The sequence below is a fragment of the Myotis nattereri genome, assembly GCF_964212035.1.
Source record: "Myotis nattereri genome assembly, chromosome: 15".
Lineage (NCBI taxonomy): Eukaryota > Metazoa > Chordata > Mammalia > Chiroptera > Vespertilionidae > Myotis > Myotis nattereri.
Window position 1 is genome coordinate 221,896 of NC_138090.1, and position 13,780 is coordinate 235,675.

Genomic DNA, 13,780 nt, shown 5'->3' on the forward strand with positions numbered 1-13,780 from the left:
GTGTCCACCTGCTGGACAACTAAATCAGTTGCTGAGCCAATCTATTTTTGGTGATTAATAAAGTAAAAAACCTATAAATAAGATTCTTCCATGATTGTTTTCAGGTGGTTCTGTTGGAAGGCCTGGTGACAGGCCTGACCAAGGGGACAGGACAGGGTCCACAGAGGCGCCATCCAGCCTGGGTGTGCCTGCGGTCAGGGTCAGAGAAGTGGGATGTAGCCTGTGGGTTTACCACCTGAGTTTTACAAACATTTCTGGACACAAAGCCAGGGAACGAGGCTGAGCTGGTGGCTCACTGCACAGATAAGCCACCTGTGGTGGGGACTCACACGCCAGGGAGACCCCTGGCAACAGCCTGGTTTAAAGACGAGCATAAAAATGATCAGTCAGTAATAATTTTACACTATTAATTTCTGCTTAAACGTGGGAATTTTTCTTTCTGAGAAGATCCACTTAGAGGAAAAGTTTGTGTCCTGGGCCTGTAAGTGGTGGTGAGGAATGCTGCGTTCCACACCTAGGACTGTGCTGTGGGGACAGCACGGATGACTTCACGTTGCAAGTGTCCCTGTTTGTATTTGCAGCTGCTGGTTGTCCTGTTTTTCTTTTCCTTGATGGGCCTGCTGTCGACATACCTGACCCCACACGTATGTTATCCCTCATGTGTCAGGGTTCTTCCCCAGGTTCTTGAAGCTGCAGGTCCTCGGGGGCCCAGCCCTCCTGGGTCGGGGTGGGGAGGGGGTGGGGGGAGTCCTGTGCTCACGGGAGTAGGAGCTCCTCGGCCTTGGCCTTTGTTTTGATGTCTTACTTCAGCACTTGGGCCCCAGGGTCCCTGGCCACCTCCTCCTGCCGGCGTTCCCTCCATCAGAGGCGTTGAGCGACACACTCTGTAACAAGGAAAGGCTCCCTTCTGTGAAGAGGGTCGTCCCTCTTCCCCACATGCCCAGCCTGAACCCAGCAAGAACATTCCGCTCTGCAGCCACCGCCATCTGAGTCATTCTTCCTCTCCTGTGGGTCACAGGCTGGCAACTGCCCGACGGCTCTGGACGTCTGTGCCGAGATCTTGGGGTGTTTGGAGAAGAGGAAGGTGCCCTGGCTGCCGCTCTTTCGGTTGACAGAGACAGGTAGGAAATCCACTGAGACCTGAGAGCCAATGGTCTCTAGTCATCCGCCATTGGCTAGGAGCGCAGTTGACCAGCAGAGTCCGACTGTGGCTTTTGACATTTGAGTCCCTTCAGAAGCAACTTTCAAGTGGTTATCTTCTTGCAAAGCATATAAACCCTACATTTTCATCAGGACAAAAGCCTGTAAAAGAATTTAGTGGAGCACCAAGGACCCCAGGGTGGCACTGAGCTATCATGTGGGGGTCCACCTGCCTGGCCCACAAAGGTACACAAGGTCCTCTGAAGACACCGGTCCTGGGGGGCGGCAGTCAGGGCTGACTGAGCCCCTTGGGTTGTAGATGCCGGCCTGGGTCACCTCCTCCTCCTCCTGGCCCCGGACCAGCATGTCAGGCTGCTGCCAGTCGCCTTCTACAGGTAACTCCCTATTCTGGTCAGACCACAGTGGGTCTCCCTCCAGATGGCAGAGATGGCCTGGAACTTCCTGTGCCAACTGTCCTTCTCTGGGAGGTCTTGGTGTCACCTGACATCTAGTCTCACCATCAGCCTCCTCTCCTACTTTGACGAAGACGCCCTCACCCAGAATGATGCCTTCCTGCACATTGCAGTGGACATGTATCTCAGGCTGCTTGGCCTCTTCGTAGCCGGGGAGACAGGTGTACTCTCGACTCTGGCCAGCAGGACTCAGGAGCTCCAGGGCCAGGCAGGTGAAAGGGTGGGCTGTCTGGGCAATTGGCACATCCCACGGGCCCACCTCCTACAACCCAAGGGGCAGAGGGCACATCCCACGGGCCCACGTGGCAAGCTCTCAGGTGAGGACCCCTCCTGGCACACGTGTGGGCACCTGACTGTGGCTCTGTCTGTTCTCTCTAGGGCTGCCCTGTCGGCCTGATAACAAAAGCTCGTCTTTTTCTGCTGCAATCAATACCTCGGTGCTCCAGAAAGAGCTTCTCTAACATGGCAGAGGTAACGCCTAAGTGTTCCCCATGGTGTTTTCTCCCCATGGTGTTTGTGTATAATCCAAATCACTATGCAAGTGTGAGGATGCGGAGGCCCAACACATGGCCACTTTCTGGTCAGCTCCGGTCACCAGCTCCCCCCTGCCTTGGTGCTGGGGCTGTGCTGCACTGAGCATGGCGTTTTCTTGCAGCTGCTGGCCACTCGTGGAGACTGTGACCCCGAAGTGAGCGCTGCCCTCCTGAGCAGGCAGCGGACGTGCGGGACACTGGCCTCTCCCGGGAGCCCTGCCTCCTCTGACTGGACCCGCACACCCACTGTTCCTTTGTAAATAATTTATTACCAGCATGACGTGGAGCTCTTGTTGCACGAAAAAGTGGATTACAAACCTCCGTGGCTGCTTGCGTGAGGAACGGGACTCTTTAAAATTTGCGTCTGGCCCCAAGTCCATGTTCATAGGAAAATAAACTGCTGGTCCCAGAATGGATGCAGAAAGGCTACCTCGGCCTTGCACTGCGCCCCCACCTTCCAGCACAGGGGTGAGGTCCAGCGTGGGGTCTCTCAGAGTGAGCCAAGCTGTGCCTCCAGGTCTCATGGGAGGAACTATAAAGGCGTCCTTCCATCCCACCTACCACCTGTTGAGTTCAGGTGCTGAGCACCCTCAGGTGGGCTCAGGCTTCACAGCCTGACCCTCTGTGGTCCTGGGCGATGGCTCCAGGGGCAGGGCCTTGTCTTGGGTCTGCGTCAGAGGGTGGACCATGGACATATGCACATTAAGATTGTGAGCCTTCTCGAACCGCCGGCCACACTGGTCACAGGCAAAGTCCAGCTCAGTCTCAGCCTTGTGTTTGGTCATGTGGTACTTGAGGGATGCCCGCTGCCGGCACTGGAACCCACAGACTTCACACCTAGGGGACAGGGGGAGTGAGCAAGGATCTGGGTGCCTGTGTGGCCACCAGGAGACCCCAGGTCACACTTACTGCAGAGGCTTGGCTCCCGAGTGCCGCATCTGGTGGACGAGGAGGTGTTTCCGCTGCTTGAAGGTCTGTCCACACTCATCACAGATGTAGTTCCGCACCTCTGAGGAGAGACAGGTGAGCACAGGCCCCAGAAGGCCCACCTTCCGGGCTTTCTACACTCAGTGCCCAAGCAGGGGACCTTGCTGACCTGACTTTACTCAGATGAGAGACAATTTTCATACAAATCATTAGCGGAGCCCTGCAACCCATGTCTGGAGCTTCCTCTAAATCCACTGCACGGTGGAAGCCAGTTTTCTTAAACGTCTTAGAAGGCCCTCTACCTACTTGAGCACAGATTCTCAGAGGAGCCACATCACAAGGTCTCAGGTACTGCCACTCCACATGGGACCCCCAGGGGAGCCCCCATCCTGGAAGTCAGTTTCTTAGACTCTTGAACAAAAACCAAATGGTCAAACTATACGACCGATCCGATCCTGGACAGTAGGTGTATGTGTGGTTCTTGTGTTTCCTGACGTGGGTGGTGTGGGTCACACCATGAAAATGATGAATCTGTATCAGCCCAGGTTGTGACATAGAGAAGTGGTAGCCCTTGAGCTGACGGTGGTGGCTGCATCTGAGCCTTTGTCTCACCATTTCTACAATGCATGTGGCTTCCTCTTATCCCAAAAACATGACTTTTTAAAAAAAATTAAAAAACCCACCACAATACATGCACAGAAAGGCACAGGGATTTCTTTGCTGCCAGTTCCACACTGACCAACTGAGCTGACTTGTCAACACTGCAGCCCACGAACAACACACTACCCACGAGGCCAAGATGGGGACCCTGGGGCTGTTCCCATGAGGGGGTCAGGGATGCACCTGTGTGGATGAGCTTCACATGTCGCTGTAGGTAGCGGTCAATCATGAACACCTTGTTGCAGCCAGGGTGGGGACAGGGCCTCTCGCGGACTTCTTCATGGTGCTCCTTTATGTGCTTCTGCAGGGGAACAGTGAGGCCCTGAGTGCTGGGCTGGGCCTGGACAGCAGCTCACCCACCACACAGCACCTGCCGCCTCTGAGCCCTGTGCACCACCCTGGAAGGGACAGATCCACCATCCCTCACTGAAGACGGGTGCTTTCCCAGAGCAAAGGCCGGTGCATCCTCCCCCACGCAGCATGGCAATGGCGGGGTCGCTTCACATCTCCATTTCCCCAGGTTCACGGGCACCCTTGGGTGAGTCTGGGCCTGACACCTCCCCCTGCTCCTGCAGACTCCTGCCCTGGCTTCAGTAGCACCTTCCTTACCTTCATGCCATCAGCCCCTCGGTACACAGCTGTGCAGCCTTGATATGGGCACTTGTAGATGGTGGGCAGCTCCTCCCTAAAACACAGGGCACCATGGAGCTGCCGCCCTGGCCGCCCACCCGGCCGTGCAGCCCACACCCAGCCTCACCTCTCACAGCGCAGCTTGTTCTTCCAGCCCGGCTTCGGGCCAGGCTTCTTTCGGATTTTTGGTTCTTCAGGCTTCTTGGCCTCTTTGCTCCCATTCTTTTTACCAGAGACTCTGGGGGGAATAAAAAGGTAAATCAGATGCAGTGATAGGTCTGACCTCTGTACATGGGTCTCACTTTCCTTCATGTTCTCCGATATGATTCAGCTTCCAGGGCTAGCCTGCTTCAGTCTATGTGCTAACTGGGTGCCCTGAACTGGACCCTCAGCCACCAAAGCCAGAACAACTCAGTAGGCAGATGCCCGGTACTGCCCCCATGGGAGGGCCAAGTGTAGGGACAATGACTACAGAAGTGGGTTTTTAGGACTGCAGTCTTACACCCTATTCTAAATATCAAAACCAAACACAAGACGCCATGGAAAAAGGTGGAATACAGAAGCTTTAGGGGTCAGTCCCTGGACCAAAACAACCATTAAGCTAGAAAAAAGATCAGATCCAGCAGCTGTGGAACTTTGGACCCTGATGGGAGACTCACAGCAACCAGAAGTCCTTGAGGGGCAAGTGCTGCCTCTGGGAAGAGTGCTCTATGTGCTCCACCAGCTGCCACCCCATTCAGCTCTGCCACGGGCCAGAGTGGGCCATGGGACTTGGTGCGCGACCAGAAGGGTCTAGTAAAAGTTTAGAGAACACACGTCTTCCTTTTTGGACCCAGACATTTAAGGAACTCGGTCAGAAATGGGAGGGAGCTCTGGCTGGTGTGGCTCATTTGGGCATCTTCTTGTGCACCAAAAGGTGGCTGGTTTGATTCCTGGTCAGGACACATGCCTAAGGGTGTGTATGAGGCAGCCCATCAATGTTTCGCTCTCAAATTGATATTTCTCTTTCTCCCTCTCCCTTCCTAAAAATAAAAAATCTTTAAAAAAGGGGGGGGGGGAACAGCTGTAATACTTTCAACAATAAATATGTTATAATTAAAATAGAGTGAAAAAGAAATAGAAGGGAGCACCTGGGGCTATATGTGACTAGCCATAGCTGACATCATCTTCAATGGTTAGAGACTAAAAAGTTCCCTCTGAGATCAAGAATATAATGCTGGATATCCTAGTCAGAGAGATTAGGCAAGAAAAAATAAAAGCCATCTAAATTAGGAAGGAAAATTACCTCTATTCACAGATGACATGATTTTATATATAAAGAACCCTACAGAGTTCCAAAGTTGCGGGGTGCAAAATCAGCACACAAACACCAGTTCTATTTCTACACAACAACAACCCAAAAAGGAAATTAAGAAAATTAATTTGTAATCACATCAAAAATAATAAATAAGGAATAAACTTAACCAAAGAAGTGAATGACTTATACACTGAAAACTACAAAACACTGATGAAAGAAATGAAAGGCCTAAATAAGTGGAAAGGCATCCCATATTCATGGATTAGAAGACTATTAAGATGGCAATGCTTCTTCCAAAGCAAACTACAGATTTAATCTCTATCTAAATCCCAATGGTGTTTTTAGTAGGGAAAAAAAAATCCAAAATTTCACGTTGAATTTCAAGGGACCCGAATAGCCAAACAATTTTGAAAAACTGATGGGAGGACTCAACTTCCTGAATACAAAATTTGCTACAAAGTTACAATAATCAAAATTGTGGTGCTTGCATAAAGACAGATGCGTAGACCAACTGAATAGAATTAAGAGGATAGAAATAAACCCTCAAAAGTACAATCAACTATTTTCAACAAGAGTGCCCAGATTACTCTACAGGGAAAAGACAGTCTCCAACAAAGGTGCTGGGAAACAACATCTACACGCAGAAAGAAACTACCCCTAATGTACGCTACATACAAAAGTTAACTCAGATCAAAGGCCGGAATATGAGCTAAAATTATAAAGCTCTTGGAAGAAAACAGCAGTAAGTCTTCATGATCCTGGACTTGGCAATGGTTTCTTAAATATGACACAAAGCCGAAGCCAGTTTGGCTCAGTGGATGGAGTGTTGGCCTGCGGACTAAAAGGTCCCAGGTTCGATTCCGGTCAACGGCATGTACCTGGGTTGCGGGCACATCCCCAGTAGGAGATGTGCAGGAGGTGGCTGATCGATGTTTCTCTCCCATTGATGTTTCTAGCTCTCTATCTCTCTCCCTTCCTCTCTGTAAAAAAATCAATAAAATATATTTAAAAAAAAAAAATGACACAAAAGCACAGGCAGCAAAAGTAAAAATAGGTAAACTGGACTTCGAAATCCTAACTTTTGCACACCAAATGACACGACCAAGAGAGTAAAATAGATGACCCACTGAATAGGAAAAACTACCTTATAACTCAATAGCAAAAAGACAACCCAATTAAAATATAGGCAAAGGACTTGGAGGGCATTTCTCCAAAGAAGATATAAGCATACACGTGGCGCTGGCCGAGTAGCTCAGTTGGTTAGAGTGTTGTCCTGATAATCCAGGTTTACAGGTTCTATCCCAGTTAGGGCACATACAAAAGTCAATCAATGAATGCATAGGTAAGTAGAACAAATTGATGTTTTTTCTTTTTAAAAAAAAACGTGAAAAGATGCTCAACATCACTAATCATTAGATAAATGCAAAGCAAATTAACAGTGCGGTGCCGGTTCCGCCCATTAGGATGACTGTACCTCAGCGTTCAGAGCATTATTCACAATAACCCAAAGGTGCAAACAACCCAAGATGTGGTTAAGCTCCGACTCAGGCTATAACATGGTAAATCTCAAAAGGAGCCAGTCACAAAGGACAACTATAATCCACTGAGGTCCTTAGAATCAGTACTAGACTAGAGGTTGTCAGGGCCCGGGGGAGGACAGGGAAGTCATTGCTTAATGTGTACAGAGGTTCTGCTCGGGGTGGTGACAAGTTTGTAAATAGTGGTGATTGTTGCACAACATTGTGAACGTACTTAATGCCACTGAACTTAAAAATGGCAAACTGTGTATGTTACCACAAATTGTAAAGAAGGGTTATAAATAGTTGTCCTCCCTTTAATGAGAAGATTAAAAGAACCTTTTTGATGACTGCGTAGGCTTCTCTCCTTGTCTCAAGTAACTGTGCTTTGAACCTGGCTGCGTATCCCAATCACTGGCCTCTACCCTCTTCTGAGTGGCATGGCACCTGTCGGCTGCACTGACAGGTAATTTGCCATTTCCCTCCCACCCTGGACTACATTTGCAGAGAGCAGGAGGCTTCAGGGAGCCTGTGGGTTTCACAGGTGGATGGGTCAGCTGGGGATGGGGGTGGGGAGCCTCAGGGCTGCACACTGACTGGTGTCTCCCCAGAGCTGCCTATTGTCCTGTTCTCCGTAACCCCTGTCAGAACTTCAAGGAAAAGAACTCGTGATTGCTTCTCAATCTGTCTCTGCGTTTCCTTGGCTGATGGTGTGTGCTTGTTTCACTGTGCTGTGAAATGCTGAAGGACAGTGCCCATGTCGGGCATCGACACTGCAGGGGTTTGGGGGTTCCTGGGCACAGGGTTGGGAAGAAAGTGACACAAATAAAAATCGTCCCTTCCTGCCAGGACCCTACGTTCTACCTGCAGAGACAAGTCCTTGAAAAGAGAAGATCAACACAAGGTCACAAAAACTCCCCAACAAGGAAGTGGCACAGAAATCGGTGCCCGAGGCAGAGCTGTGAACAAGTGCAGGGCTGAGTCCAACCCCAGAGACTCAGCACCTAGAGCAGGAATCAGAGGCTGGCCGGGTGGTGTGGCCGTGAGCAGGACTGGCACAAGGCAGGCAAAGAGCTCCAAAATGAGGCTGGGTCATGCCCACGGGCTCCTGCCGTCCTCACCTGGACGTCAGCTCCCTCATGAATGAGACTGAGGCCAGGGCCCAGAGCTGTCCTGGGGAGGCCTCAGCTCCCTCAGAAGCCACACTGCACTGGGCTTGGCAGGCTGATCCAAAACACCATGTGCGGGGAGCACAGACACCAGCATCCAGCTCCCCGATGGACACCAGCCCCAGGCCTTGCATCAAGACCCACTTACTTCTTTTCTGGGTAAGGCTCAAAGGACTCATCTGAGGACTGGGTGTTCTGCTTCTTGTCATTGTCGTCTTCACTCAGGAAGTCCCTAGGACAGAAGAGAGAGCCTTTAGCAAAGCTCTGGGTGGGTGACAGATCCGATGCGACTTCCTGCCTGCAGACACCATACAGATCCCCACAGTCCATGTTTTAGTTCTGAAAAGACTGAAAGAAACCTAAAAGCCCCCAATATCTACCCCATCTCCTTCCATGCTCTCCTCACATCAGGACCCCAAACTCAGAAGGAACCTCTCCAAGGAGGCCCCAGGCGGGTGTGAAGACCCCATAGGTGGTGGGCTTCTGAGTAGTGGACGCTCAGAACAGCCCTCTCCCTGTGACCACCTGTCCAACTGATAGGTCAGCTGACAGCCATTTCAAAGGTCACAAAGGCCAGAAAAAGCTCTATGCCTGTAACCTTCGCTCTCAAGTATGAGTCACTGTTCACTCTGTTGGCTCGCCATGGCCTTCCCCTTCGGCCGCCACCTGTCGGACAGAACGGCTCGAGGCTGCAAGACCCCTGGCCACGCCTGGTCCCGGGGTGTTTCTAGCACATACCCTCGGGTTCTTCCGGCACCTCGGCCACTGGTGCCCCACTGGAGCTGGACTGAAACTGTCCTACTCTACGGGCAAGGGTGCATCTGCCTTCCAGCCACAGCTAGTGGGGTCAGGCTGGAAGGGTCTGAGGTGCCTGGCTCAGCGGCAGGGGGCCAGAAGCAGACAGCCCCCGTCACACTCGTGCCACGACAGGGCCAGAGGCTGCGTCCTCTGCTGGAGGAGCATGGGCCCAGCACAGAACGAAGGCCTGAAGGAGACAGGGGCAGCAGCAGAGGGTGCCCCCGGGACCCTCCCAGGAGCTCTGCACACGCAGGTCCCGCTGCCTGGTAGCTGCATCAGCGGGGTGCCCTCTGGGACCCAGGAAGCCCCTAATCAGGACCGAGAAGCCTGGAAGCACCCCTGGCCAGGACATGGACAGCGAGCCCCTAGGATGGTAGAGTTTGGTTTTCCAAGGAGAAATTTTAGGCTGTTTAAACCCACTCTTCTCTCACCCCTCAGAAAGGTCACTGAACTCGTCTTTTACCCGATCATCCGAGGTTGAAGATGGAAGCTGCTTCTCACCCAACTGCCCTGAGAAACAAAGAACAAGGCTCCTGTTACCAACTGGTGCGTAGGCAGGGCTCCCAGCAAGGAGGCATGGCCGCCTGACGACAGAGCCTTCCTTGTGAGCCTGGGGTCCTCCAGCCTCACATCCCACCCACCTCCCAGCTCCATCCCCCACAAGGTCCCCACACTGCCAACCTCACAGGCCACCGTGTCTAGCACAGGCAGCACCGAGCACCCAATACCCAGCGACAGTCACAGCTGCCGACCTCCTCCCCAGAGGTTCCGATCCAGCTGTTTCAGGGGGGACGACTCACACGTCATGAATGGATCGCGTGCACAGTTTAAAGAGCCGTGCAGCCCTAAGGGCCCTCCGCACAGTCCCCGCTTCCTCCAGCCTGAGCATCGCCCTCTCCGAGCCATCCTGGGAGTGGCACTTAGTGAAAGGACTCGCACTCGAGTGGCCGAGCGCCCACTGCAGACGGGCACACATGGCAGCTGACAGGCAGGAGCCGGCCTGGCCCAACGTGATGTCCCTGAGCCACTGCACCACCCAAGGGCCTCCTCACCACGCAGCGAAGGAGCCTGTCCACACGTCCCACTGGGGTGTCACTAGGGTGCTGGCTGAGGCCCAGGAAATGACCCAAAACAGCCTCGGGCACAGCTGTCCTCTTCCCCCACCCCCTGCAACAAGGCCCCATTCTTCCTCCCTCGTCCCCTGGCCGGAGCAGGCAGTGAGGCGGGATAGCAGAGACGTGCGCCTCACAGGCACGGCCAGCACCGGGTCTCAGCCCTCCCTGCCGCCAGATGCCCACAAGACTCCGCCACCACTGCCCACACGTGCAGACATCCACTTCCTGCGAGGGCCCTGCTGGCTCAGGGGTAGGAATCCTGGTCTGACAGCCCAGAGACGCTCCTACCTGGAGCCCCACTTGGGGGCAGGCTTGACTGAGGCAGGGGGCTCGGCCCAGGCCCCACAGGGCTGCCATCTGAAGGGGGCTGGACCACGTCCGTGTTGGGCAGCGTCTGCGTGTCAGCCCAGGCTGTGGTCGCTCCGCCCTGGGAGCGTGGAGGGGTAGCCCCAGTGGGGTTGGACCTCCGATGCTGGGTGAGCCGGGGGGCTGTCTCCTTGTCCCACGTCCACTTGACCGACAATGCACTGTCCAGCAGGAGAGCCCCGCAGCTGGGGTCGGCGTCCATGGTGTAGTCGTGGCCTTGGTCGCAGCCCCACACGGCCTGGATGACACCGCAGTACTCGGAGGACAGCGTCCTCTGGAGGCTGGGCAGGGCCCCACAGCTGGCCGCGTGTCCATGCACCCACCCCACCAGGCCACGCAGACCTTCCGGGCTTGACGTGATCAGGTCCACTGAGGAAAGGCACAGACAGCAGCCCCCTGGCTGGTCAGCACCCAGTCCAGGGAGCCCACCTATACCCCACACTCCAGGGATGGGGACACTCACCCAAACACGCTCCCTCCTCGGCCTCTGTTGGGGGCTGGGCACCCACCCTGCAAAGGAGCAGCATGGACGTGAGTGGGGCCCGCAGCAAGCGGGGGGCAGGCTCGCTCCCTTTACCGGCTCTCCCACATGGGGCTGCCCTGCCCCGCCATGCTGTCTCCTGACGCTCAGAGCCTTCTCGGCCCTCACCTCCCACACCAGCCGCTCTGGGGCTTCCACGTGTCCACTGCCACCGCACCATGGCCCCCCACTGCACAGGTTCCCACCAGGCACTTCCTGTGCCGAGAACCGCACAGTACACCGGGGACTTAACCTGAGCACCCCCAAATGAACAAAGGAGGGAGCCCTACTGTGTGCAGGGCTTCCGGGGGCCCATCGGGGACACGTTGACTCTCTGCAGGAAGGACTGGAGGAGGCCGTGGCACTGGTAGAACTGGGCGTGGCAGTTCTTGCAGACGAACTGAGACAAAGCTGGGTCCTGGTGGACGGCCACCCCCAGCAGGTGCTGGAAGTCCCTGACGAACACGCGCTCCCCTGGGGGTGGTCTCTCTGAGATCTGCCCCGGTGCCCGGGCGGAGATGCTGCGGAGGCTCCGTGCAGAGAACTTCCCGTGGCAGAGGCGGCAGTGCCCCATGGCAAGAGCCCGGCCTGTTCCTGGGCAAGCACAGGAGACCGTGAGTCAGGCCAGGCCAGACACAGCTCCAGGAGGGGAGCCCGTGGCCAGTCAGGTCACAGTGAAGGATACAAAGTCAATGTGCAAAAACCAGTCGGAACAAACCATCAGAAAGAGAAATTAAGGAAACAATCCAATTTCCAATTGCATCAAAAAGAGTAAATACCCAGGAATAAATTTAACCAAGATGGTGGAAGACCTGAACACCGAAAACTATGACACTGATGAAAGAAATTGAAGATACAAATAAACAGAAAAGTATTCTGTGAACTTGAAGAATTCATTATTGTTAAAATGTTCACACTACCCAAAGCCATCTAAGAGTCAACACTATCCCTATCAAAATTCAAATAGCATTGTAAAAACTGATTTTGAGAGAGGAAAGGGGGAACGGCAGAGAGAGAAAAACATCGATTTGTTGTTTTGCTTATTTTACATTCATTGGTTGATTCCTTTTTTTAAATCCTCACCTGATGAAATATTTTTCATTGATTCTAGAGAGAGAGGAAGGGGGAGGGGGGAGAGAGAAACATCAACGTGAGAAATATCGGGCCAGTTGCCTTCTGTAAGCACCCTGACGGGGGACTGAACCTGAACCCTAATGTTTCAGGACGACAACGCTCGAACCAACTGAGCTATCCAGCCAGGTCCAACAGCATTGCTAACTAAATAAAACTAACAATCTTCAAATGTACACGGAACCAGAAGAGACCCCAAAGAGCCAAAGCTGGAGGCATCACAATTCCTTATTTCAAACTGTATTACAAAGCGAAAGTGGTCAAAACAGTGTAGCTTTGGCATAAGAACAGACACATAACGGAAGGACAGAGGACCCAGAAACAAACGCGTGCACACAGGGTCAATCAGTGTATGAGCAGGGCGCCCACACACAGCGGTGGGGGGACTGGAAAGCCACAGGCGAAGGATGGCACCGGACCACCATCGTCGGCCATACGCACAAGGCAACGCCGCATCGATGTCTCCATCTCCCCTCCCTCCCCCGTCCTCTCTGAGGCCAATAAAAAAACAACCTTTTAAAAAGTACAAACTCCCACCGATTAAAGAAGGAATGGTGTGCGGCCTGGTGACTAATTCACGGCGCTGCACTGTGCGCGCGGAACGTGCTGAGAGCAGAGCTTGAAAGTTCTCCGCATAAAAAAGGAGCTGCCATTGCGAGATGATGGATGTCAACTGGACACGGCGCTCCTGTCACAACACTGACAGATGTCAGTGACGCTGCGCATCTGGAGCTAACGTGATATATCAGCGGTAGCTCAGTAAAAACTTTTTCCCAAAGAAAACTCTTAACGAATGTTTTTAAAATAAATGAACGCCTCCACAGCCGTGTAAATTCCTAAAGGGAGCTGGAAGCGTCACCCCGCGACCAGCGTGGAAGGACGGGGGCTCCCAGCTCCTCCCGCCGGGCGGGGTCCGTCCGCCACGCGAGGGCGAAGCGAGGGCGAAGGCACCGGCCCCGGCCAGGCGGGCACCGACCCCGGCCAGCGGCCCTCGCCGCGCCGCGCCGCACCCACCGGTTCTGAGCGAACGAGCGGCGGCTGAGGCTGGGGCTCTGCAAGGACCTCGGGCTGCAGACGCGGCGCGGACGGGGGCCAAGGCCAGGCCCCTCCGCCCACAGGGCTGAGCGGCCACCGCGGGCTCCGCGGGCAGGCGGGGTCGGCGCTTGCGAAACCGCACCCGCGCGGGCGCCGGGGAGGCTCCGCCCGCCTCCAGCGGCCCAAGGGCGCCGGGAAGAGGCCCGGGCCGCGGTCACGGGCCGGCGGAACCCACCTGCCTCGTCGGCGCCGTCTTCGCCCGCGTCCCCGCAGGCCCGCGCCGGCCCCCAGCCCAGCCGGGCGGCCACCACGGGCGCCTCGTCCCCGCTCGGCCTGCCGCGGGAGGGGCGGCCCCGGGTCCGGCCGCCGCCGCAGCTGCCGCCCGAGCCCCTGCGCGGCCCCGCAGCCCCAGGCGACAGGAAGCGTCCGAGCCGGTCCCGTTTCATGGCGGCCGCCCCTGCGCTGCGCC

At 54.6% G+C, this 13,780-nt stretch overlaps 2 protein-coding genes across 2 annotated transcripts in view; one reads left to right on the forward strand and one right to left on the reverse strand.

Annotated features, from left to right (window-relative positions):
• The window catches only part of FANCA (FA complementation group A), a gene marked incomplete at both ends in the record, with an annotated part of 41,124 nt that extends 38,749 nt beyond the window's left edge, over positions 1 to 2,375 (forward strand). The window contains 7 exon segments of the mRNA XM_081108338.1: positions 582 to 644; positions 1,019 to 1,121; positions 1,460 to 1,535; positions 1,665 to 1,821; positions 1,992 to 2,218; positions 2,220 to 2,326; positions 2,329 to 2,375. Of these exon segments, the coding sequence (XP_080964464.1) occupies positions 582 to 644; positions 1,019 to 1,121; positions 1,460 to 1,535; positions 1,665 to 1,821; positions 1,992 to 2,218; positions 2,220 to 2,326; positions 2,329 to 2,375 (780 nt within the window).
• On the reverse strand, positions 401 to 13,757 carry ZNF276 (zinc finger protein 276; the record flags this gene model as incomplete). Its single annotated transcript, XM_081107847.1, has 11 exons — positions 401 to 2,983; positions 3,056 to 3,155; positions 3,917 to 4,034; positions 4,343 to 4,418; positions 4,491 to 4,601; positions 8,495 to 8,578; positions 9,576 to 9,654; positions 10,548 to 10,994; positions 11,089 to 11,135; positions 11,436 to 11,739; positions 13,547 to 13,757. 11 exons carry the CDS (start codon positions 13,755 to 13,757, stop codon positions 2,737 to 2,739), a joined length of 1,824 nt encoding a protein of 607 aa, XP_080963973.1. The 3' UTR covers positions 401 to 2,736.
• Between the last annotated feature and the right edge of the window lie 23 nt (positions 13,758 to 13,780).